General features: G+C 41.4%; 1 protein-coding gene across 2 annotated transcripts; it reads right to left on the bottom strand.

The window, feature by feature from the left end:
* Positions 1–19,914: 19,914 nt before the first annotated feature.
* LOC309689765 (uncharacterized protein) lies at positions 19,915–23,401 on the bottom strand. Of its 2 annotated transcripts, XM_082506408.1 has the most exons (9): positions 23,152–23,401; positions 21,781–22,432; positions 21,609–21,669; positions 21,435–21,515; positions 20,629–21,351; positions 20,446–20,518; positions 20,294–20,333; positions 20,125–20,181; positions 19,915–20,022 (listed from the first exon to the last, which is right to left on the bottom strand). In XM_082506408.1, exons 1-2 carry the CDS (start codon positions 23,225–23,227, stop codon positions 21,825–21,827), a joined length of 684 nt encoding a protein of 227 aa, XP_082362534.1. In that variant the 5' UTR covers positions 23,228–23,401; the 3' UTR covers positions 19,915–20,022; positions 20,125–20,181; positions 20,294–20,333; positions 20,446–20,518; positions 20,629–21,351; positions 21,435–21,515; positions 21,609–21,669; positions 21,781–21,824. The 2 variants fall into 2 exon arrangements, with proteins under 2 accessions (XP_082362534.1, XP_082362533.1); XM_082506407.1 differs by having other exon boundaries at positions 20,446–21,351.
* Between the last annotated feature and the right edge of the window lie 4,219 nt (positions 23,402–27,620).

The following is a 27,620-nucleotide window of genomic DNA, read 5'->3' as shown; positions in this document are numbered from 1 at the left end:
AGCTTGGAAATGTTTGTTATGCTATTTGTCAATAATGGTTAGAGCGCCACCTAGTGGAACGACTAACTAATCATAAATGAATGAGTTGAAATGTTAGCTGGTGGTTAAATGCATGAATTCCATCAATGTGACATCAGATCGGAGGTGCTGGTTTTAGGTGTTGGGCGTGGCTCGACGCGCCGGGGGTGCGAGGGCCCTCATAACGCTGCTTGCAGCTTTAATTAGGGCCCGAGCACCGAGAGTGCGAAGGCCCTATTGTATCTGCTCCGTTTCTTATTATTATTATTATTATTATTATTATTAGGGCCCGAGCACTGAGAGTGCGAAGGCCCTATTGTATCTGCTCCGTTTCTTATTATTATTATTATTATTATTATTATTATTATTCACCCCAAACAAGGGCCTTTTTGAGGGCCTAAACATGCTCAAAAACTCATGAAATTTTGCACACATGCCAGGTCTGGTGAAAAATTTTGTATTTTAATGGTTTTACTTATGAGCACTGGGAAATGGCTCTAGAGCGCCACCTATGCCTTGTTAAATGCAGCCCTACGACCACATGGTTTGAGCTACATGTATGAAATTTGGCACACATGTGTATCATTCCAAGACGAACAAAAAAGTCTGTGGGCCCATTGACGCAAACCCAACAGGAAGTCCGCCATTTGGAAGAGAAGGTGACATTTTGGCTCTAATTTTGCCATTTCCATGCCTCGAACTTTAACGAACTCCTCCTTGGGATTTGGTCCTATAAACTTCAAATTTGGACAGTGTCAACTACACCCTTGTGCCATGTTAAATTGCGGAGCTTTTGAGTTTTCACAATACTATGAGGCCGTGGCGCCATGGCGAATTTCGATGACTCGCCATGAAAATCTTATTGTCTCTCATTCTGTCATACATGTTCCGATCTGGACCAAAGAGCACACATATGATAAGGCTCCACCCCTGAACATATTTCAACTGCCATATTTGACATCAAGGACAGCGCCACCTAGTGGGAACAGGAAATGTCATGTTTTACACTTTGGGGTACAGTATAGTGATGGGTGACATCTGCAGCCTCAGATTTCTCCAGGAAAGCCTTAAGGAGTTGGTCTTGGGTTACAGTGAAAACTGTGAGTTTTCGCAAAAGGGTGTGACCCCAGCAGCATGGCGAACTTTGATGTCACGCCATGAAGAAACAAATTAGTATAACTCAATGAAATCCAGTCTGATCAGTACCAGACTTTACAGGCATGATGTCAGACCCGCCCTGAACAGATTGATGTGCCCATTGTCGGAAATACGGACAGCGCCACCTAGTGGCCACAGGAAATGTCATGGCTTTAATTTTGTTGTACTGATTTTCACAGGTTCATCGTGGCCACCTCAAAAGCGGTGAATATCAACATCAGTCCCTCGTGATGCTTCAGTGCAAAAATTGTGACTTTAAACTGAACGGCGCACCCTGGTGGCAACGCTGTTCACCATGAAAGATGAAGTGGCTTTTGAGGGGCTTGGAAAGTTTATAGAGGCTTGAAATTTGGCACACACCTCCAAATGGATGTAGGCTTTGTTGTCATGTGATCATTTTCATTGAATAGCGCGAAATTGCTCCACAGCGCCCCCTACAATATTTCAAAACATCAGCCCCAGCTCTGTGTTTTATGTATGAGTCTGAAACCTGGTAAGCTTATAGGAGATATCAAGATGTACAAAAAAGTCTCTTGGAGCAATATCCCAAATCCAACAGGAAGTCAGCCATTTTAAAATTAATGTGTAATTTTGGCGACATTTTCCCCTCTTTTCAGGCTTCATACTTTGACGAACTCCTCCAAGGGATTTCATCATATTGAACCATTCTCCAGTGTGTGGAATCTAAAGACCTTTGTGATGTTAAATTGCGAAGCTTTTTACGTTCAAGGAAACGGGGTGGTCATGGCGGCACGTGGAGTTTCAATCACTCGCCAAAAAGCAGTAATCTGCTGTCACTCAAAGACACAAAGTCCAATCTCTCCCAAAGGTCGCAGGCGTGATGAGACTCGAGCTCGGAAATGTTTGTTATGCCCTTTGTCTATAATGGTTAGAGCGCCACCTAGTGGAACGACTAACTAATCATGAATGAATGAGTTGAAATGTTAGCTGGTGGTTAAATGCATGAATTCCATCAATGTGACATCAGATCGGACGTGCTGGTTTCAGGTGTTGGGCATGGCTCGACACGCCGGGGGTGCGAGGGCCCTCATAACGCTGCTTGCAGCTTTAATTATTATTATTATTAGGGCCCGAGCACTGATAGTGCGAAGGCCCTATTGTAATTGCTCTGTTTATTATTATTATTATTATTATTATTATTATTATTATTATTATTATTATTATTATTATTCCGGCAAATGAATTGGCCGTTTGAGGGCCTAAACATGCTCGAAAACTCATGAAATTTTGCACACGCGTCAGGTCTGGTGAAAATTTACGTATTTTAATGTTCTCAGACATGGCCAGGGAAAATTAGCTCAGTAGCGCCACCTAGAAAAATGAAAAACGGGAGCCCCCGGTATGGGTATGACCTACATGTTTGAAAGTCGGTACACCTATATAACGTTCAGAGTCGAACAAAAAAGTCTATTATGGCAATGTCCTAAACCCAACAGGAAGTCCGCCATTTTGGATTGAAGGTGACATTTTGGCTCTGATTTTACCATTTCCATGCCTCGAACTTTAACGAACTCCTCCTTGGGGTTTGATTTCATAACCTTCATATTTGGTCAGTGCCAACTACACCCTTGTGCCATGTTAAATTGCGGAGCTTTTGAGTTTTCACAATACTATGAGGCCGTGGCGCCATGGCGAATTTCGATGACTCGCCATGAAAATCTTATTGCCTCTCATTTTGTCATACATTTTCTGACCTTGACCAAAGTGAACACATATGATAAGGCTCCACCCCTGAACATATTTCAACTGCCATATTTGACATCAGCGACAGCGCCACCTAGTGGGAACAGGAAATGTCATGTTTTACACTTTGGGGTACAGTATTGTGATGGGTGACATCTGCAGCCTCAAATTTCTCCAGGAAAGCCTTAAGGAGTTGGTCTTGGGGTACAGTGAAAACTGTGACTTTTCACGAAAGGGTGTGACCTCAGCAGCATGGCGAACTTTGATATCTTGCCATGAAGAAACAAATTAGTATAACTCAATGAAATCCAGGCTGATCAGTACCAGACTTTACAGGCATGATGTCAGACCCGCCCTGAACAGATTGATGTGCCCATTGTCGGAAATACGGACAGCGCCACCTAGTAGCAACAGGAAATGTCATGGCTTTAACTTTGTTGTACTGATTTTCACAGGTTGATCGTGGCCACCTCAAAAGCGGTGAATATCACCATCAGTCCCTCGTGATGCTTCAGTGCAAAAATTGTGACTTTAAACTGAACGGCGCACCCTGGTGGCAACGCGGTTCATCATGAAAGATGAAGTGGCTTTTGAGGGGCTTGGCAAGTTTATAGAGGCTTGAAATTTGGCACACACCTCCAAATGGATGAAGGCATCGTTGTTATGTAAACATTTTCCTTGAATAGCGCAAAATGGCTCCACAGCGCCCCCTACAATATTTCAAAACATCAGCCCCTGCTCTGTGTTTCATCTATGAGTCTGACACTTGGTAAGCTTGTGGAAGATATCAAGATGTACAAAAAAGTCTCTTGGAGCAATATCCCAAATCCAACAGGAAGTCAGCCATTTTAAAATTAATGTGTAATTTTGATGACATTTTCCCCCCTTTTTAGGCCTCATACTTTGACGAACTCCTCCAAGGGATTTCATCATATTGAAGCATTCTTCAGTGTGTAGAATCTAAAGACCTTTGTGATGTTAAATTGCGAAGCTTTTTCCGTTCAGGGAAACGGGGTGGTCATGGCGGCACATAGAGTTTCAATCACTCGCAAAAAGCAGTAATCTGCTGTCACTAAAAAACACAATGTCCAATCTCTCCCAAAGGTCGCAGGTGTGATGAGACTCGAGCTTGGAAATGTTTGTTATGCTATTTGTCAATAATGGTTAGAGCGCCACCTAGTGGCATGACTATAATCCTGGTTGAATAAGATGAAATGTTAGCTGGTGATTAAAAGCATGAAATCCATCAATGTGACATCACATCGGACGTGCCGGTTTGAGGTGTTGGCAGTGGCTCGACGTGCCGGGGGTGCGAGGGCCCTCATAACGCTGCTTGCAGCTTTAATTATTATTATTATTATTATTATTCACCCCAAACAAGGGCCTTTTTGAGGGCCTAAACATGCTCAAAAACTCATGAAATTTTGCACACATGCCAGGTCTGGTGAAAAATTTTGTATTTTAATGGTTTTACATATGAGCACTGGGAAATGGCTCTACAGCGCCACCTATGCCTTGTTAAATGCAGCCCTACGACCACATCGTTTGAGCTACATGTATGAAATTTGGCACACATGTGTATCATGCCAAGACGAACAAAAAAGTCTGTGGGCCCATTGACGCAAACCCAACAGGAAGTCCGCCATTTGGAAGAGAAGGTGACATTTTGGCTCTAATTTTGCCATTTCCATGCCTCGAACTTTTGCGAACTCCTCCTTGGGGTTTCATTTCATAACCTTCAAATTTGGACAGTGTCAACTACACCCTTGTGCCATGTTAAATTGCGGAGCTTTTGAGTTTTCACAATACTATGAGGCCGTGGCGCCATGGCGAATTTCGATGACTCGCCATGAAAATCTTATTGCCTCTCATTTTGTCATACATTTTCTGACCTTGACCAAAGTGAACACATATGATAAGGCTCCACCCCTGAACATATTTCAACTGCCATATTTGACACCAGGGACAGCGCCACCTAGTGGGAACAGGAAATGTCATGTTTTACACTTTGGGGTACAGTATAGTGATGGGTGACACCTGCAGCCTCAAATTTCTCCAGGAAAGCCTTAAGGAGTTGGTCTTGGGTTACAGTGAAAACTGTGACTTTTCGCAAAAGGGTGTGACCCCAGCAGCATGGCGAACTTTGATGTCACGCCATGAAGAAACAAATTAGTATAACTCAATGAAATCCAGTCTGATCAGTACCAGACTTTACAGGCATGATGTCAGACCCGCCCTGAACAGATTGACGTGCCCATTGTCGGAAATACGGACAGCGCCACCTAGTGGCCACAGGAAATGTCATGGCTTTAATTTTGTTGTACTGATTTTCCCAGGTTCATCGTGGCCACCTCAAAAGCGGTGAATATCACCATCAGTCCCTCGTGATGCTTCAGTGCAAAAATTGTGACTTTACACTGAACGGCGCACCCTGGTGGCAACGCGGTTCAACATGAAAGATGAAGTGGCTTTTGAGGGGCTTGGAAAGTTTATAGAGGCTTTAAATTTGGCACACACCCCCAAATGGATGAAGGCTTTGTTGTCATGTGATCATTTTCATTGAATAGCGCGAAATTGCTCCACAGCGCCCCCTACAAAGTTTCAAAATATCAGCCCCTGCTCTGTGTTTTATCTATGAGTCTGAAACTTGGTAAGCTCATGGAAGATATTAAGATGTACAAAAAAGTCTCTTGGAGCAATATCCCAAATCCAACAGGAAGTCAGCCATTTTAAAATTAATGTGTAATTTTGGCGACATTTTCCCCTCTTTTCAGGCTTCATACTTTGACGAACTCCTCCAAGGGATTTCATCAGATTGGACCGATCTGAAGTTTGTGGAATCTAAAGACCTTTGTGATGTTAAATTGCGAAGCTTTTTACGTTCAGGGAAACGGGGTGGTCATGGCGGCACTTAGAGTTTCAATCACTCGCCAAAAAGCAGTAATCTGCTGTCACTCAAAAACACAATATCCAATCTCTCCCAAACGTCGCAGGTGTGATGAGACTCGAGCTCGGAAATGTTTGTTATGCCATTTGTCAGTAATAGTTAGAGCGCCACCTAGTGGGACGACTATAATCATGGTTCAATGAGATGAAATGTTAGCTGGTGGTTAAATGCATGATTTCCATCAATGTGACATCACATTGGACGTGCTGGTTTTAGGTGTTGGGCGTGGCTCGACACGCCAGGGTGCGAGGGCCCTCATAACGCTGCTTGCAGCTTTAATTAGGGCCCGAGCACTGAGAGTGCGAAGGCCCTATTGTATCTGCTCCGTTTCTTATTAGGGCCCGAGCACCGAGAGTGCGAAGGCCCTATTGTATCTGCTCCGTTTCTTATTATTATTATTATTATTATTATTATTATTATTATTATTATTATTATTATTCAGGCGAAACAAGGGCCTTTTTGAGGGCCTAAACATGCTCAAAAACTCATGAAATTTTGCACACATGCCAGGTCTGGTGAAAAATTTTGTATTTTAATGGTTTTACATATGAGCACTGGGAAATGGCTCTAGAGCGCCACCTATGCCTTGTTAAATGCAGCCCTACGACCACATCGTTTGAACTACATGTATGAAATTTGGCACACATGTGTATCATGCCAAGACGAACAAAAAAGTCAGTGGGCCCATTGACGCAAACCCAACAGGAAGTCCGCCATTTGGAAGAGAAGGTGACATTTTGGCTCTAATTTTGCCATTTCCATGCCTCGAACTTTTGCGAACTCCTCCTTGGGGTTTGATTTCATAACCTTCATATTTGGTCAGTGTCAACTACACCCTTGTGCCATGTTAAATTGCGGAGCTTTTGAGTTTTCACAATACGGTGAGGCCGTGGCGCCATGGCGAATTTCGATGACTCGCCATGAAAATCTTATTGCCTCTCATTTTGTCATACATTTTCTGACCTTGACCAAAGTGAACACATATGATAAGGCTCCACCCCTGAACATATTTCAACTGCCATATTTGACACCAGGGACAGCGCCACCTAGTGGGAACAGGAAATGTCATGTTTTACACTTTGGGGTACAGTATTGTGATGGGTGACATCTGCAGCCTCAAATTTCTCCAGGAAAGCCTTAAGGAGTTGGTCTTGGGTTACAGTGAAAACTGTGACTTTTCACGAAAGGGTGTGACCCCAGCAGCATGGCGAACTTTGATGTCACGCCATGAAGAAACAAATTAGTATAACTCAATGAAATCCAGTCTGATCAGTACCAGACTTTACAGGCATGATGTCAGACCCGCCCTGAACAAATTGATATGCCCATTGTCGGAAATACGGACAGCGCCACCTAGTGGCAACAGGAAATGTCATGGCTTTAACTTTGTTGTACTGATTTTCACAGGTTGATCGTGGCCACCTCAAAAGCGGTGAATATCACCATCAGTCCCTCGTGATGCTTCAGTGCAAAAATTGTGACTTTAAACTGAACGGCGCACCCTGGTGGCAACGCAGTTCATCATGAAAGATGAAGTGGCTTTTGAGGGGCTTGGAAAGTTTATAGAGGCTTGAAATTTGGCACACACCTCCAAATGGATGAAAGCATTGTTGTTATGTAACCATTTTCCTTGAATAGCGCAAAATGGCTCCACAGCGCCCCCTTCAATATTTCAAAACATCAGCCCCTGCTCTGTGTTTCATCTATGAGTCTGACACTTGGTAAGCTTGTGTAAGATATCAAGATGTACAAAAAAGTCTCTTGGAGCAATATCCCAAATCCAACAGGAAGTCAGCCATTTTAAAATTAATGTGTAATTTTGATGACATTTTCCCCTCTTTTCAGGCTTCATACTTTGACGAACTCCTCCAAGGGATTTCATCATATTGAAGCATTCTTCAGTGTGTAGAATCTAAAGACCTTTGTGATGTTAAATTGCGAAGCTTTTTCCGTTCAGGGAAACGGGGTGGTCATGGCGGCACGTAGAGTTTCAATCACTCGCAAAAAGCAGTAATCTGCTGTCACTAAAAAACACAATGTCCAATCTCTCCCAAAGGTCGCAGGTGTGATGAGACTCGAGCTTGGAAATGTTTGTTATGCTATTTGTAAATAATGGTTAGAGCGCCACCTAGTGGCATGACTATAATCCTGGTTGAATAAGATGAAATGTTAGCTGGTGATTAAAAGCATGAAATCCATCAATGTGACATCACATCGGACGTGCCGGTTTGAGGTGTTGGCAGTGGCTCGACGTGCCGGGGGTGCGAGGGCCCTCATAACGCTGCTTGCAGCTTTAATTATTATTATTATTATTATTATTATTATTATTCACCCCAAACAAGGGCCTTTTTGAGGGCCTAAACATGCTCAAAAACTCATGAAATTTTGCACACATGCCAGGTCTGGTGAAAAATTTTGTATTTTAATGGTTTTACATATGAGTACTGGGAAATGGCTCTACAGCGCCACCTATGCCTTGTTAAATGCAGCCCTACGACCACATCGTTTGGGCTACATGTATGAAATTTGGCACACATGTGTATCATGCCAAGACGAACAAAAAAGTCAGTGGGCCCATTGACGCAAACCCAACAGGAAGTCCGCCATTTTGGATTGAAGGTGACATTTTGGCTCTGATTTTACCGTTTCCATGCCTTGTACTTTAACGAACTCCTCCTTGGGATTTGGTCCTATAAACTTCAGATTTGGACAGTGTCAACTACACCCTTGTGCCATGTTAAATTGCGGAGCTTTTGAGTTTTCACAATACTATGAGGCCGTGACGCCATGGCGAATTTCGATGACTCGCCATGAAAATCTTATTGCCTCTCATTTTGTCATACATTTTCTGACCTTGACCAAAGTGAACACATATGATAAGGCTCCACCCCTGAACATATTTCAACTGCCATATTTGACATCAAGGACAGCGCCACCTAGTGGGAACAGGAAATGTCATGTTTTACACTTTGGGGTACAGTATAGTGATGGGTGACATCTGCAGCCTCAAATTTCTCCAGGAAAGCCTTAAGGAGTTGGTCTTGGGTTACAGTGAAAACTGTGAGTTTTCGCGAAAGGGTGTGACCCCAGCAGCATGGCGAACTTTGATGTCACGCCATGAAGAAACAAATTAGTATAACTCAATGAAATCCAGTCTGATCAGTACCAGACTTTACAGGCATGATGTCAGACCCGCCCTGAACAGATTGATGTGCCCATTGTCGGAAATACGGACAGCGCCACCTAGTGGCAACAGGAAATGTCATGGCTTTAACTTTGTTGTACTGATTTTCACAGGTTGATCGTGGCCACCTCAAAAGCGGTGAATATCACCATCAGTCCCTCGTGATGCTTCAGTGCAAAAATTGTGACTTTAAACTGAACGGCGCACCCTGGTGGCAACGCGGTTCATCATGAAAGATGAAGTGGCTTTTGAGGGGCTTGGAAAGTTTATAGAGGCTTGAAATTTGGCACACACCTCCAAATGGATGAAGGCATTGTTGTTATGTAACCATTTTCCTTGAATAGCGCAAAATGGCTCCACAGCGCCCCCTACAATATTTCAAAACATCAGCCCCTGCTCTGTGTTTCATCTATGAGTCTGACACTTGGTAAGCTTGTGTAAGATATCAAGATGTACAAAAAAGTCTCTTGGAGCAATATCCCAAATCCAACAGGAAGTCAGCCATTTTAAAATTAATGTGTAATTTTGATGACATTTTCCCCCCTTTTCAGGCCTCATACTTTGACGAACTCCTCCAAGGGATTTCATCATATTGAAGCATTCTTCAGTGTGTAGAATCTAAAGACCTTTGTGATGTTAAATTGCGAAGCTTTTTCCGTTCAGGGAAACGGGGTGGTCATGGCGGCACGTAGAGTTTCAATCACTCGCAAAAAGCAGTAATCTGCTGTCACTAAAAACACAATGTCCAATCTCTCCCAAAGGTCGCAGGTGTGATGAGACTCGAGCTTGGAAATGTTTGTTATGCTATTTGTCAATAATGGTTAGAGCGCCACCTAGTGGCATGACTATAATCCTGGTTGAATAAGATGAAATGTTAGCTGGTGATTAAAAGCATGAAATCCATCAATGTGACATCACATCGGACGTGCCGGTTTGAGGTGTTGGCAGTGGCTCGACGTGCCGGGGGTGCGAGGGCCCTCATAACGCTGCTTGCAGCTTTAATTAGGGCCCGAGCACTGACAGTGCGAAGGCCCTATTGTAATTGCTCTGTTTATTATTATTATTATTATTATTATTATTATTTCGGCAAATGAATTGGCCGTTTGAGGGCCTAAACATGCTCGAAAACTCATGAAATTTTGCACACGCGTCAGGTCTGGTGAAAATTTACGTATTTTAATGTTCTCAGACATGGCCAGGGAAAATTAGCTCAGTAGCGCCACCTAGAAAAATGAAAAACGCGAGCCCCCGGTATGGGTATGACCTACATGTTTGAAAGTTGGTACACCTATATAACGTTCAGAGTCGAACAAAAAAGTCTATAATGGCAATGTCCTAAACCCAACAGGAAGTCAGCCATTTTGGATTGAAGGTGACATTTTGGGTCTGATTTTACCGTTTCCATGCCTTGTACTTTAACGAACTCCTCCTTGGGATTTGGTCCTATAAACTTCAAATTTGGACAGTGTCAACTACACCCTTGTGCCATGTTAAATTGCGGAGCTTTTGAGTTTTCACAATACTATGAGGCCGTGGCGCCATGGCGAATTTTGATGACTCACCATGAAAATCTTATTGCCTCTCATTCTGTCATACATGTTCCGATCTGGACCAAAGAGCACACATATGATAAGGCTCCACCCCTGAACATATTTCAACTGCCATATTTGACATCAAGGACAGCGCCACCTAGTGGGAACAGGAAATGTCATGTTTTACACTTTGGGGTACAGTATAGTGATGGGTGACATCTGCAGCCTCAAATTTCTCCAGGAAAGCCTTAAGGAGTTGGTCTTGGGTTACAGTGAAAACTGTGACTTTTCGCAAAAGGGTGTGACCCCAGCAGCATGGCGAACTTTGATGTCACGCCATGAAGAAACAAATTAGTATAACTCAATGAAATCCAGTCTGATCAGTACCAGACTTTACAGGCATGATGTCAGACCCGCCCTGAACAGATTGATGTGCCCATTGTCGGGAATACGGACAGCGCCACCTAGTGGCAACAGGAAATGTCATGGCTTTAATTTTGTTGTACTGATTTTCACAGGTTCATCGTGGCCACCTCAAAAGCGGTGAATATCACCATCAGTCCCTCGTGATGCTTCAGTGCAAAAATTGTGAGTTTAAACTGAACGGCGCACCCTGGTGGCAACGCTGTTCACCATGAAAGATGAAGTGGCTTTTGAGGGTCTTGGCAAGTTTATAGAGGCTTGAAATTTGGCACACACCTCCAAATGGATGAAGGCTTTGTTGGCATGTGATCATTTTCATTGAATAGCGCGAAATGGCTCCACAGCGCCCCCTACAAAATTTCAAAACCACAGCCCCTGCTCTGTGTTCTATGTATGATTCTGAAACCTGGTAAGCTTATAGGAGATATCAAGATGTACAAAAAAGTCTCTTGGTGCAATATCCCAAATCCAACAGGAAGTCAGCCATTTTAAAATGAATGTGCAATTTTGGCAACATCTTCCCCTCTTTCCAGGCACCGTTCTTTGACGAACTCCTCCAAGGGATTTCATTATATTGAACCAATCTCCAGTGTGTGGAATCTAAAGACCTTTGTGATGTTAAATTGCGAACGTTTTTACGTTCAGGGAAACGGGTGGTCATGGCGGCACGTGGAGTTTCAGTCACTCGCCAAAAAGCAGTAATCTGCTGTCACTCAAAATCAAAATGTCCAATCTCTCCCAAAGGTCGCAGGCGTGATGAGACTCGAGCTGGGAAATGTTTGTTATGCCATTTGTCAGTAATGGTTAGAGCGCCACCTAGTGGGACGACTATAATCATGATTGAATGAGATGAAATGTTAGCTGGTGGTTGAATGCATGAATTTCATCAATGTGACATCAGATCGGACGTGCTGGTTGTAGGTGTTGGGCGTAGCTCGACGCGATGGGGTGCGAGGGCCCTCATAACGCTGCTTGCAGCTTTAATTATTAGGGCCCGAGCACCGAGAGTGCGAAGGCCCTATTGTATCTGCTCCGTTTCTTATTATTATTATTATTATTATTCACCCCAAACAAGGGCCTTTTTGAGGGCCTAAACATGCTCAAAAACTCATGAAATTTTGCACACATGCCAGGTCTGGTGAAAAATTTTGTATTTTAATGGTTTTACATATGAGCACTGGGAAATGGCTCTACAGCGCCACCTATGCCTTGTTAAATGCAGCCCTACGACCACATGGTTTGAGCTACATGTATGAAATTTGGCACACATGTGTATCATGCCAAGACGAACAAAAAAGTCAGTGGGCCCATTGACGCAAACCCAACAGGAAGTCCGCCATTTGGAAGAGAAGGTGACATTTTGGCTCTAATTTTGCCATTTCCATGCCTCGAACTTTTGCGAACTCCTCCTTGGGGTTTCATTTCATAACCTTCAAATTTGGACAGTGTCAACTACACCCTTGTGCCATGTTAAATTGCGGAGCTTTTGAGTTTTCACAATACTATGAGGCCGTGGCGCCATGGCGAATTTCGATGACTCGCCATGAAAATCTTATTGCCTCTCATTCTGTCATACATGTTCCGATCTGGACCAAAGAGCACACATATGATAAGGCTCCACCCCTGAACCTATTTCAACTGCCATATTTGACATCAAGGACAGCGCCACCTAGTGGGAACAGGAAATGTCATGTTTTACACTTTGGGGTACAGTATAGTGATGGGTGACATCTGCAGCCTCAAATTTCTCCAGGAAAGCCTTAAGGAGTTGGTCTTGGGTTACAGTGAAAACTGTGAGTTTTCGCGAAAGGGTGTGACCCCAGCAGCATGGCGAACTTTGATGTCACGCCATGAAGAAACAAATTAGTATAACTCAATGAAATCCAGTCTGATCAGTACCAGACTTTACAGGCATGATGTCAGACCCGCCCTGAACAGATTGATGTGCCCATTGTCGGAAATACGGACAGCGCCACCTAGTGGCAACAGGAAATGTCATGGCTTTAATTTTGTTGTACTGATTTTCACAGGTTCATCTTGGCCACCTCAAAAGCGGTGAATATCACCATCAGTCCCTCGTGATGCTTCAGTGCAAAAATTGTGAGTTTAAACTGAACGGCGCACCCTGGTGGCAACGCTGTTCAACATGAAAGATGAAGTGGCTTTTGAGGGTCTTGGCAAGTTTATAGAGGCTTGAAATTTGGCACACAACTCCAAATGGATGAACGCTTTGTTGTCATGTGATCATTTTCATTGAATAGCGCGAAATGGCTCCACAGCGCCCCCTACAAAATTTCAAAACCACAGCCCCAGCTCTGTGTTTTATGTATGAATCTGAAACCTGGTAGGCTTATAGGAGATATCAAGATGTACAAAAAAGTCTCTTGGAGCAATATCCCAAATCTAACAGGAAGTCAGCCATTTTAAAATTAATGTGCAATTTTGGCAACATTGTCCCCTCTTTTCAGGCATCGTTCTTTGACGAACTCCTCCAAGGGATTTCATCAGATTGCACTATTCTTCAGTGTGTGGAATCCAAAGACGTTTGTGTTGTTAAATTGCGAAGCTTTTTACGTTCAGGGAAACGGGGTGGTTATGGCGGCACGTAGACTCTCAATCACTCGCCAAAACGCAGTAATCTGCTGTTACTCAAAAACACATTGTCCAATCTCACCCAAAGGTCGCAGGCATAATGAGACTCGAGTTCGGAAATGTTTGTTATGCCATTTGTACATAATGGTTAGAGTGCCACCTAGTGGAACGACTAGCTAATCATGAATGAATGAGTTGAAATGTTAGCTGGTGGTTAAATGCATGAATTCCATCAATGTGACATCGATCGGACGTGCTGGTTTTAGGTGTTGGGCGTGGCTCGACGTGCCGGGGGTGCGAGGGCCCTCATAACGCTGCTTGCAGCTTTAATTATTATTATTATTATTATTCACCCCAAACAAGGGCCTTTTTGAGGGCCTAAACATGCTCAAAAACTCATGAAATTTTGCACACATGCCAGGTCTGGTGAAAAATTTTGTATTTTAATGGTTTTACATATGAGCACTGGGAAATGGCTCTACAGCGCCACCTATGCCTTGTTAAATGCAGCCCTACGACCACATCGTTTGAGCTACATGTATGAAATTTGGCACACATGTGTATCATGCCAAGACGAACAAAAAAGTCAGTGGGCCCATTGACGCAAACCCAACAGGAAGTCCGCCATTTGGAAGAGAAGGTGACATTTTGGCTCTAATTTTGCCATTTCCATGCCTCGAACTTTAACGAACTCCTCCTTGGGATTTGGTCCTATAAGCTTCAAATTTGGACAGTGTCAACTACACCCTTGTGCCATGTTAAATTGCGGAGCTTTTGAGTTTTCACAATACTATGAGGCCGTGGCGCCATGGCGAATTTCGATGACTCGCCATGAAAATCTTATTGCCTCTCATTCTGTCATACATGTTCCGATCTGGACCAAAGAGCACACATATGATAAGGCTCCACCCCTGAACATATTTCAACTGCCATATTTGACATCAAGGACAGCGCCACCTAGTGGGAACAGGAAATGTCATGTTTTACACTTTGGGGTACAGTATAGTGAAGGGTGACATCTGCAGCCTCAAATTTCTCCAGGAAAGCCTTAAGGAGTTGGTCTTGGGTTACAGTGAAAACTGTGACTTTTCGCCAAAGGGTGTGACCCCAGCAGCATGGCGAACTTTGATGTCACGCCATGAAGAAACAAATTAGTATAACTCAATGAAATCCAGTCTGATCAGTACCAGACTTTACAGGCATGATGTCAGACCCGCCCTGAACAGATTGATGTGCCCATTGTCGGAAATACGGACAGCGCCACCTAGTGGCAACAGGAAATGTCATGGCTTTAATTTTGTTGTACTGATTTTCACAGGTTCATCGTGGCCACCTCAAAAGCGGTGAATATCACCATCAGTCCCTCGTGATGCTTCAGTGCAAAAATTGTGACTTTAAACTGAACGGCGCACCCTGGTGGCAACGCTGTTCAACATGAAAGATGAAGTGGCTTTTGAGGGTCTTGGCAAGTTTATAGAGGCTTGAAATTTGGCACACACCTCCAAATGGATGAAGGCTTTGTTGGCATGTGATCATTTTCATTGAATAGCGCGAAATTGCTCCACAGCGCCCCCTACAAAATTTCAAAACCACAGCCCCTGCTCTGTGTTCTATGTATGATTCTGAAACCTGGTAAGCTTATAGGAGATATCAAGATGTACAAAAAAGTCTCTTGGTGCAATATCCCAAATCCAACAGGAAGTCAGCCATTTTAATATTAATGTGTAATTTTGGCAACATTTTCCCCTCTTTCCAGGCACCGTTCTTTGACGAACTCCTCCAAGGGATTTCATCATATTGAACCAATCTCCAGTGTGTGGAATCTAAAGACCTTTGTGATGTTAAATTGCGAAGCTTTTTACGTTCAGTGAAACGGGGTGGTTATGGCGGCACTTAGAGTTTGAATCACTCGCCAAAAAGCAGTAATCTGCTGTCACTCAAAAACACAATGTCCAATCTCTCCCAAACATCTCAGGTGTGATGAGACTCGAGCTCGGAAATGTTTGTTATGCCATTTGTCAGTAATGGTTAGAGCTCCACCTAGTGGGACGACTAACTAATCATGAATGAATGAGATGAATTGTTAGCTGGTGGTTAAATGCATGAATTCCATCAATGTGACATCAGATCGGAGGTGCTGGTTTTAGGTGTTAGGCGTGGCTCGACGCGCCGGGGGTGCGAGGGCCCTCATAACGCTGCTTGCAGCTTTAATTATTATTATTATTATTATTATTATTATTTCGGCAAATGAATTGGCCGTTTGAGGGCCTAAACATGCTCGAAAACTCATGAAATTTTGCACACGCGTCAGGTCTGGTGAAAATTTACGTATTTTAATGTTCTCAGACATGGCCAGGGAAAATTAGCTCAGTAGCGCCACCTAGAAAAATGAAAAACGCGAGCCCCCGGTATGGGTATGACCTACATGTTTGAAAGTTGGTACACCTATATAACGTTCAGAGTCGAACAAAAAAGTCTATTATGGCAATGTCCTAAACCCAACAGGAAGTCCGCCATTTTGGATTGAAGGTGACATTTTGGGTCTGATTTTACCGTTTCCATGCCTTGTACTTTAACGAACTCCTCCTTGGGATTTGGTCCTATAAACTTCAAATTTGGACAGTGTCAACTACACCCTTGTGCCATGTTAAATTGCGGAGCTTTTGAGTTTTCACAATACTATGAGGCCGTGGCGCCATGGCGAATTTCGATGACTCGCCATGAAAATCTTATTGCCTCTCATTCTGTCATACATGTTCCGATATGGACCAAACAACACACATATGATAAGGCTCCACCCCTGAACATATTTCAACTACCATATTTGACATCAAGGACAGCGCCACCTAGTGGGAACAGGAAATGTCATGTTTTACACTTTGGGGTACAGTATAGTGATGGGTGACATCTGCAGCCTCAAATTTCTCCAGGAAAGCCTTAAGGAGTTGGTCTTGGGTTACAGTGAAAACTGTGACTTTTCGCAAAAGGGTGTGACCCCAGCGGCGTGGCGAACTTTGATGTCACGCCATGAAGAAACAAATTAGTATAACTCAATGAAATCCAGTCTGATCAGTACCAGACTTTACAGGCATGATGTCAGACCCGCCCTGAACAGATTGATGTGCCCATTGTTGGAAATACGGACAGCGCCACCTAGTGGGAACAGGAAATGTCATGGCTTTAATTTTGTTGTACTGATTTTCACAGGTTCATCGTGGCCACCTCAAAAGCGGTGAATATCACCATCAGTCCCTTGTGATGCTTCAGTGCAAAAATTGTGACTTTAAACTGAACGGCGCACCCTGGTGGCAACGCTTTTCACCATGAAAGATGAAGTGGCTTTTGAGGGTCTTGGAAAGTTTATAGAGGCTTGAAATTTGGCACACACCTCCAAATGGATGTAGGCTTTGTTGTCATGTGATCATTTTCATTGAATAGCGCGAAATGGCTCCACAGCGCCCCCTACAAAATTTCAAAACCACAGCCCCTGCTCTGTGTTCTATGTATGATTCTGAAACCTGGTAAGCTTATAGGATATATAAAGATGTACAAAAAAGTCTCTTGGTGCAATATCCCAAATCCAACAGGAAGTCAGCCATTTTAATATTAATGTGTAATTTTGGCGACATTTTCCCCTCTTTCCAGGCACCGTTCTTTGACGAACTCCTCCAAGGGATTTCATCATATTGAACTAATCTCCAGTGTGTGGAATCTAAAGACCTTTGTGATGTTAAATTGCGAAGCTTTTTACGTTCAGTGAAACGGGGTGGTTATGGTGGCACTTAGAGTTTGAATCACTCGCCAAAAAGCAGTAATCTGCTGTCACTCAAAAACACAATGTCCAATCTCTCCCAAACGTCTCAGGTGTGATGAGACTCGAGCTCGGAAGTGTTTGTTATGCCATTTGTACATAATGGTTAGAGCGCCACCTAGTGGAAGGACTAACTAATCATGAATGAATGAGTTGAAATGTTAGCTGGTGGTTAAATGCATGAATTCCATCAATGTGACATCAGATCGGAGGTGCTGGTTTTAGGTGTTGGGCGTGACTCGACGCGCCGGGGGTGCGAGGGCCCTCATAACGCTGCTTGCAGCTTTAATTAGTTTTAGTATTACTCTTATTATTCTTTATAGGTCACAAAATAAACGTTTCACATATTTTCAGGCGAGACTGTAGCTGTGTAAACCTCAAATATCTGCTCAGTTTATCAAGACACCACATATTTTCAAAAGCGCTCCGACGTTTTCAGAGACGTCTGTTACCCACTAGCTCGATAGCAATCCGGGGGCTAGGCTCACTAGAGCTGTGAGAACACCGGACTCCCGGCAAATCGTTTTCAAACCCACCGCAGTCTTTCGCTACTTTCGCTATCCAAGCTTCTGACAGATGTGACAGATGTTTAACTTATTGTTGTTTACTTGTAGTGTACAATAAATAATCAAAAACACAGGATTATTCTGCAATGCTTCATTACTCACTAATGTTACAAATGTTGAAAGGTAAAAGTGTTCAATAAAATCCTAAATATTGCAAAATGCTGTAAGAACTCTTCTTTCGCTGCTTTAGGACACATCCCATTATATTGACTACTGTACACACACTACTTAATATTTAAGATACAAAAAATACTGGTTTCTGTGCATGCATCTGCAGTGAAGGTGTGTGTTTTGCCATGCAGCTTTTACTTGCTTAGCACTCTTCTTCATTTTGCCTACCATGAAGTTAAGCCAAAAAAACAAGAAAAGAAAAACGATTTTTCTGGTATCTGAACTATAACAGTTCCCTGAACTACCTCTGATAGTGTCCTCATCATGATAATATTCCCTTTATTTATGATTAGTTATCTTTATCTTCAGAGGTCTGGGTGACAGTTTTAGTGTTTGCTTTAAAAAACAAAAAACAACAAAAACTTGAAATATATATATTCTATATACATATATAGAGATGCTCACTCCTGATTGGACACTGAGCTGCACCACCTTCTCCTTCACTCCTCCACCTTGCTGTCCTCTGTGCTCTCTCTCCTCCATCTCCAGGGAACAAATCAGAGTCTGAGCACCAAACCTGTGGACTGTTAGTCTGCAGATAAGAAGGAAAACACACAGAATTCTCATGTTTGCCATTTTTCATACCGTATTATTATAGTATATTAGTTTACCAGTCCAACAGATTTATTTTCCCAAATGGATCATTACAGCTTTTGCCACACTGGTCCACTTGATTGTCAAAGTGTATTAGCTCTTTATTATTTCTTTCTTTTCTTTACCTTGAAATTATTACAATCAGAACGGACAGGACTGGGGATGGGAAAGAGAAAGATGAAGAAAAGAGAAGTTGGGAAGATGCTCAACAGAAGGAGATGGAAAGCAAAAAGATAGGAGAAGAGAGACACAGAGAGAGAAGACACTAAAAATCTGTTTGATCACCTGCTGGAAAAATAAAAACAAGCAAAAAGAGAAAAACACAGTAGCGAAACCACAGCAAAAACCAACATAAGCACAAGTTATAGTAAATGATAAATATCTCCACATCCCGGAAGGGCCTGATCGAGCCACAGGGGCCATAAACTGACAGTTTATTTATAACTAGAAATAATAAAGCAGTTGACGTGTTTCAGGCTGTGACTTTTAGTATCTGTTGGTACTTCATCACTTTGAATAAGTGTAAGTCAACACCAGGCCGCACTTTCAGTCTTTCCATTAAACAAATGACCAACAATCCATTGTTTTCACCATTAAACAATAAAATATGCTTCTTGACTCCTTGATGCAGGTGCCCACCTACGACCTGGTTTATTAATACTAAGCTAAAGAGGAAAGCAACTCACTGTAGTTCTCACAGCTCAGGACAAGCAGACACCTGATGTTGAGTGACTGAATGGAACTAAAACAAGAATTCATAATTATGTTTGTCTGCCATGAACACGTGATGATAAAACTCTGCATATGCAGTCAGGAGACTGATGACCTGTGAAATGAGCTGTTAGAAATGTGCAGATATGTGTAAACATTGATCAGCATTTAACATCCAGGATGGAGCAAAACTTCTGACCTGCATGTATGAGAACCTTTAATCACATCATCTTTGTAGTGAAATAGCTGATGACTCATTAAACGTTTCCATGTAATTTATCCACAGTGAAAAATATTCACTTTGCTGGATCTGAAAATCACGTGTTCATTTCATTAGACACTAGCAATACCATTAAACTGGACCTTATCATTATCATATAGCACTAAATGTGAAACTGTGTCATATAACAATCTATATATGTAATATGTGTTTGCCTGAATCTTCCAGCACAAACAGAAAGACGAGCTGTTGTCTGAGTATCAACACAAGTACACACCAGAAATCGTTCAGTAAAGACAAATTTAATAAATGAAAGCTGGTGAGAGGGCCTTTGATGTTTCTCTTTGGATCATCCTGTTGTTTGTCTCCCAGTGTCGTTACTGCTCCTCTCCTTTCAAAGACAAACACCAAATAACACCAAATGAGAGTGAATCCCTTCAGAAACACTCCTGGTTATTGTGAGCAAACGTCATAACATGATGAATGTATTTACCATTTTACTGAGGGAAAATCTTCTGTGTGGAGTTTCTTCTCATCTTGGCTCTTTTTCCTGACATTTAGAAACAAGAGGCAGAAAAGAAAGAATAAAAGTTAAAACCTCAACAAGTTTTTTAATGTTTGGGATATTTTAGAAACAACCTTAAACACTATTTACTACTTACCACTTTGTTCATTCTTGCTGACGTTCACTCTCCTCATCTTCTCTCTAAAGGACAAATGACAGAAAAGAGGGAATCAATTTAGTAACTTTATCAACCAGGTGAGCAGAATTTTAGATATTTATCAATATTCTGATTAAAAGCAGAGTGAATACTTATCTTTTTACGAGAAAGGGTTCAATCCGTCCTGTCTTAGGTCTTAATGTCACCTTGGCTCCTCTGTTTTCTCTGAAAAACAAAAGACAAATGGGAAGAAAAAAATTAGTAAATGATTTCAGCAACTAGAGGAAGTGTTCACTGAGGAGGAGCTGTCATAATAATATAAAATCAATATATACTTATCTTTTTTTTAATGACAGTTTACAGAGCACGCTGGCTTCGCTCCTCCCTCCGCTCCTCTCTGAAAGTTAACTGGATAAAGGATAATAACAATTAATAACATCATCAAAACAGACAAACCTGAAAGAATTGCTGATCAGAGCTGTGACAGAGTCACAGATTAGTTGGATGTATACTTATCTTTCACAATGAGAGCGTTTGCATAGACGTCTCTTCAGGTCTTTTTATTGTTTTCTTTCTGGAGAGGAAAGTGATGAGACTGATGAGGAAATACCAAATACAAAGACTGACAAAGGGAACTGAAAAAGTCTAACCAAAACCTATACTGGGGGAAAACTGTAGGAAACAGAACTACTGAGGCAAGGAAACACGAGGGGACGGAGACTAACACTCTGACAAGGGACAAAGGGAGACTGACACAATATTTACACACAGGAGGCTGATTATGGGAACTAAGGACACATAGAAACACAGCTGAACCGAATAAGAAATGAACAACAAGTCGAAACAAACTCTAATGACAGTTCAACCAGATTCTAAACACAACAAATAACTTTCAGGATGTTTCAACAATGTGTAAAATGAGTTCTTATCTTTTTTTGTGAGAGGGCCTTCAATGTTTCTCTTTGGATCATCCTTCCATCCATTTCTTCTGCTTAACCATTGGAGCCATCCCAGCTGTTATGGGGCCAGAGGCGGGGGTATAACCTGGACAGGTCAGTCTAACACAGAGAAACAGACAACCATTCACACTCACATTCAACCTAACTGCATCTCTCTGGACTGTGGGATGAAGCTGGAGTACCTGGAGGGAACCACAAAGGCGCCAGGACTGTCTTGCTCTCAGATGACGCCCGTTCACGCTGCTCTGAAGACCCTCAGTTGTCTTTGGATCAAATAACACCAAATGAGAGTGAATCACTTCAGAAACACTCCTGGTTATTGTGAGCAAACGTCATAACAAGATGAATATATTCACCATTTTACTGAGGGAAAATCTTCTGTGTGGTGTTTCTTTGCAGCGTGACTCTTTTGCCTGACTTTTAGAAACAAGAGGCAGAAAAGAAAGAATAAAAGTTAAAACCTTGACGATTTTCAAATATTTTAGGACATTCTTTTAGAAACAACCTTAAGCACTATTTACTACTTACCACTTTGTTCAGGCTTGCTGACGTTCGACATGCTTCACTGTATATTATAATCTCAAGCGCTTCCTTGCTTGAGTCGGGCTCCGGATGCTGCTCTCTTCCTCCGCCTTCCTCTTAGCACGCTTTGCCGACATATTTAGAAAACGGCAGAGCACCGAAGTGAGAACTCTGCCGTCCGCGCTGTAGTCTGTTACTCTCCAGCGGTTCTTCATCTCAGTGTCCTCTGTTTGGTAAACAGTGGAGATGACTCTGGTGACGGGGAGGCCGTCGACAGTCAGGGTGCGGACACAGTTCCTCCGATCTGCCTTCAGCACAGCAAGATCTGCTTTCTCTGGAAGAACTGGAGTCAGGAAGCGTGGATGAGAGCTGGAGCCCGCAGGCGGCAGCATCATGCCAGCTGGTGAGTCCGTAGGAGGAGAAGGAGTGGTGTTCTCTCTCTGGCTCTGCCTCACATTGACAAATGGTGTCGTCACCAGGTCCCGGTGGAACCATCCTTTAAAAGGTATGCAAGGAAAGTCCTTGGACCCAGTCACCAGGTTATGGTAAAGAGTGAGGACCAGGTGAGGCATGGAGTTCAGATGCCTCCTGCTCAGTTCACGGTTCCTCAAGTTAGTGACGACCATCTGAGGTGCAGTGACTGGACTCACCAGATCAGCTACGAGAAAGCAAAGCGTGCGTCTACGTTAATCATGTGATCACACAAATTAAAGCCTGAATTTAAATTGTCCAGACATGGCTTTACATCATCATAAGCTCTTCCACACAAACAGTAAGAAGCTCCCAGCAGAACTCATTGTTTATGAAAGCCTTCACATTTTTCACCTGGTAAAAGTTTTCATGTGGTGTAAGGCTGCGTGGATTTTCACTGAGGTTTTAATACGCATTCACATTAAGGAGTAATATCTTCATATTAGTTGAGCATCGATATTTTGAGGATAAAGCAGCTACATTTAGGTGAGAAACCTCCCACCTCCTTATTGCAGGCACACACTGTTTCAATCTCAAACTCATCCTGCGACTCTGTGAACTTTTAAAACTCCAGCTTCTCCAGCTTTACACATTCACAATCTATGAAACGTTCACGTATAACTCAGCGCCAGCGGCCCAAACATGTCAACTCAAACCCTCTACATGCAAAAACGGCCGCGCGCTGACGTCAGCGTCCTCCAACGCCTTAAGTCGTTAGCAATTAAAAAAAAACATGGCGCCATCTTTATAGCGTACTGGCACATGTTAAAATTGATGTTACTCAAGTATGAAACATCTCATCCTAAATGTTAACACTCATGAAGTCCTACTTCCAAACAATAAAAGACAAAAATCGAAGTTGTATTTGTTTGCTAGCACTCTGACATATTAGCCTGCTGTACTCACCATAGCGTTGATCTAACACCTCCTCAATGAAAAGGGAGAGCAGGTGCATCTCGCGACTCAAGTTTGAAGAAGTCATTTTGCAAATCCTTCTTGAAGATTTTCAAACGTTAGCTGTAGTTTGAAAAATCCGAGTTTTCACAGCACTAGTGGGAAAAAGCTCCTGTTTGCGCTCAAACGTGAAACCCGAATTCCACTTTTGCCTCCTGCTTTTATACCTGCACTCAAACACGTCATCATCACCATGACACCCAGGGTCACCGAAAATCAATTTTATTTATTTAAAATAAAGTTCGTCTAATTATCATAGTTTTTAAAATATATATATATTTCTCATTTTATTTTACTGCTTTATTCATCCTTTTTAAAAAAATATATTGCCAAACTTTGTCGTTTTAATTCTTTAAAAAATCATTAATTCACCAGTTTACAAAAATGAAGATCGATATCTGAAATTTAAATTAATAAATAAATAATTACAATTGATAATGGATTTTTAGCATTAAAGAATAGTTTTTCAGTGCGCTTTAAATGTTATCAGAGCCGATGTTGTGCCAAAAAGTGATCGCAGTCCAAAAAGTGATTTACGGTATTGAAACGTTTGTTTGTGTCATGACATTTGTAAACAGTTGATGTTTAAGGTGCAGTTCATGTGGAAGCCAGAGGAGGGTGGTGTTGTGCGCATAATACAAAGTGATGGCGAAACCTAAAAGACGGTGTCATGTCTGCTCCCTGAAGCAATCTCATAACAGTTTCAATCTATTTCAAGCCAGTTAGCACATTTCTGTTATGAAGTGCAATCATTTTTTGGCAGTAAACTTAAATCCTTTTATTATGAATATCACATTCTCAGATTTTCAAGAGAGACCAGACCAATAGGGCAGCAGAAATCACAAAAATAAATAAATAAATAACAGTTTTATAAAGATTAAAACAGTTAAAAAATGACTGGAATGATTATGATGTATAACACAGAATATGTACAATAACAGAGTTATAAACACACCTAGAACACACGTGATACTTTTATTTCATCTATAACCTCTGTGCAAATTTTGTTGACTGCAAAGTGTTTATGAATATGTTTTTAAAAGCTGGTTATCTGACTGTCAGTTAATAGCAATTAAAAAGAAAGCTGATTTTTATTTTAAAAAACCCTGAAAACATCACACATGTACAAACAACACACAATTATTGTAGATTCTTCAAAGCCTCCTTATATTCAACACTTGGGTAGGTGGTGTTATACATGCCCTCACAGCACCGGCACATCAATCCTCCTGTTTTCACCTTGTCACCTTCATTAAGCTGCTCTCTTACTACAGAAGGCCCACCGCATGCATGGGGGGGAGGGGGGGGGGATACCGTGGGCCAGGGCTGTGGCATCTAATGTCTGGTTGTCAGTGTCCTTTGGAAAAGCAAGTGATTGTCCTCAAATCAGATGTCCCAGCAGATTGATCTAGTTTGCCATGCTGGCAAAAGACCAATACACCAAGACAAACAGCCATTTATGCTTTTTACACAGACAGCCCATTTTTTTTCTATTTAACTAGAAGAATTGTTGTACCACACATTAAAGTTTCAAATCAGTGAAAAAGCAATCGTGCCAAAGAAATGTCATGTGTTTGTTTAAGATGACTGCAATTATGGTATTAACAGAAAACACACATCTCTGTCTCTTTTCTTTTCTGTTTAGTGTTCCACTTACCTTCTAAACTCACCAAGTACTTGCACAATCCTGAGGTTTTTAGAAAAGAACATCTCAGATTAAATAAGGAGGAGATACAGACGTTAAAACTAACCTTTATTACTATGATACAAAACAATATTAATGAAGTTGTTAAAAGTGGTACTTCTTACACACACACACACACACACACACACACACACACACACACACACACACACACACACACACACACACACACACACAAACAGCTCATTACAAGTGTTTAAAAGTTTGAGTTGTCTGAAAAACTAAAGAAAGAAAAACACAAAAATGTTACAATACAAAAGTTGGAACTTTATTAACACACAGAAATACAAACTGATGGGTTGATAAATATCAAGAAGACAGTACATTTCACATAAAGACTGTGCATCATTTTAAGATGAAAAAATGCAATATGGGGTCAGCCAGAGGATTAATAATCAAAACTAAGGGATTCTGATATTAATACTGCACCGCCTCCAATCTCACTATAAGTTACATCTGTTGAACTGACTTCTTGCTAGCATTTCCAAGGAAGTCAAGATGAAAAAAATAAAACCTAAAAACAGAGGGTCCAATACATTTAACAGGAATTTGTCAAAAAGAACAACAAAAGTACTGACTGTTAATTTTTTATTTTTGACCCTGTAACTCAGTTATTAGTTTGAAAATAAACGTTTGTATGTCTTCAAAAAATACTGTAAAGCTGTTGACTCTTAGGGAGTCAGGAGCTACATGACAGATGTTATTTTGAATGACTTGGATATTTGCTGTTTACCAACCGTAAGTCTGCACAACAGAAATATTGTTCTGAAACACATTAAAATACACAAGTGAAAGATGATATCTGTAATTAGAGCTGCCACGATTAGTCGAAGACTCACGATTTTTTTTTTTAAACTTTATTTATCACATTTTAAACATACAGTCAAGTAAAACAGGGATCACATAAAAGATGACATTGTGGTAGTACAATGAGGAACAGAAAGAGTGACAAGGACAGTGAGACAAAAGTGAGTACAAAAAATAAAATAAATTAAGGGGAACATAAATAAACAAAAGTTTGCAAGAGCCAAAATCAAGTTAGCAGTTTCAATCGGATATAGATGTTAACAGTCTTGAGAGCCTTAGTGTTTTTTGATGAGGAGATTGTCCTTATATATTGTGCAAGTTCCATTTTTAATCCAAGAAGTTCAGGCTTTCTGCCGAGGACTTTGCTTTTGTGTATATGAAATTTTGCCAAAAATAAAACCTAATTTATAAAGAAGAAAGCATCATTGTCCTTGTCTTTAAAATTATAATAGCCAAAGATAACATCCTTATAGTATAGTTGAAGATTAGGGAGAACAAAGTCAGTAATAAACTTGTGGAAATCCTTCCAGAATTTACACGTAAATTTACATGACCAAAACAGATGAGAAACTGTTTCAGGTTGCTCTTGACAGAAGGTACAATGTACATTTATTTCAGCCATAAATTTGGACAAATATTGTTTGGTAGGGTAAAACTTATGAATCGACTTAAAGGAAATCTCTTTAATTTTGTTTGTTAAGAAAAACCTTTGTGGTCAAGTCCAAACTTTTTTCCATTCAATATCTGTTACAAAATTGGCCCAATAAAATATGGCTGATGGAACAGAGACCATTGCATCCTGAAAGAGAGATCTTATTTTGGTATTTATAGACTTATGAGAGGAAGAGCAAACATTGCCAAGAGAAGAATGTAACACATCCGGGGGAGTGACCTGTAGTGGAGCACTGTGGGAGCATCTGTGTAACATGGACAGACCAGATGGGATGGCATCAAACACTATTGAGAATTCTTTAGGCGTTATCGGTACATCTCCTGAGGAACTCAGAGTAATTATATAAGAGTCCATCTTCTCTATATAACTGACTAACCAAGATTATTCCATTATTAAACCAGTTATTTTAAAAAAAGAGTTTTATTTTTATAAATAATATTGCAGTTATTCCAAATAAAACAGTTTTGTGGAGAGAAATTGTGTTTGTAAATCAGCGCCCATGCCAAAAGAATTTGTTGATGAAAGTGAGAAAGTTTCAGTGGTATTTTTGGAATACTGTAATTGCAGAGCAGTAGGAAGTTAAGGCCGCCTAAATTAGAGAACACATGATGTGAGATAAAGTTCCAGATAGAAGTGGGATTTCTTAAATACTTTTTAATCCAGTTTATTTTAAAGGTGTTGTTAAGAGCACCGAAATCAATAAAATTTATACCTCCTTTATCATATGAATTTAAAGCTACTGATTTACGCAAGCAGTGAGTTTTATTTTTCCATAAAAAATTGTATAATAATTTGTTAATTGACTTACAGGTTGTATTATCAACATGTAGTGACTGGGCAGCATAGGTTAGACGGGAGATACCTTCAGCCTTCGATAGCAGAACTCTACCCTTCAATGACAGGTCTCGCTGTAGCCAATGATTAAAGATTTTTTGGGATTTATCTATAATAGGAATGAAGTTTGTGGAGCATCTGGATTGCTCATTTTTTATTATTTGAATTCCAAGGTATCTTACAGAGTTTCTTACAGGTATTCCATGAATTGAAGTTGCTAAACAACTTTTAACTGGTAAAAGTTCACATTTATGCAGGTTGAGTGAAAGTCCGGAGGCTTTAGAGAATGGCTGTATATTGTTAATGGCCACTGAAACTTGCGAGGCGTCTCTGAGGAAGAGAGCTGTATCGTCTGCCAGCTGACTTATGAGTATTTCTCTGTTAGCAATGACCAGGCCTTTT

Source organism: Aulonocara stuartgranti (genome assembly GCF_965226115.1).
Source record: "Aulonocara stuartgranti genome assembly, chromosome: 15".
Lineage (NCBI taxonomy): Eukaryota > Metazoa > Chordata > Actinopteri > Cichliformes > Cichlidae > Aulonocara > Aulonocara stuartgranti.
Note: the sequence above shows the minus strand (reverse complement) of the source record. Positions and strands in the feature narration are given on the sequence as shown.

Bases quoted from the DNA above. Each gene is read 5' to 3' on its own strand.
- LOC309689765 (XM_082506407.1), bottom strand. From the start codon at position 23,227: ATGACTTCTTCAAACTTGAGTCGCGAGATGCACCTGCTCTCCCTTTTC. The intron at 22,433-23,151 runs GTGAGTACAGCA...GCTTTCTCGTAG, and splicing joins GGTGTTAGATCAACGCTATG to CTGATCTGGTGAGTCCAGTC.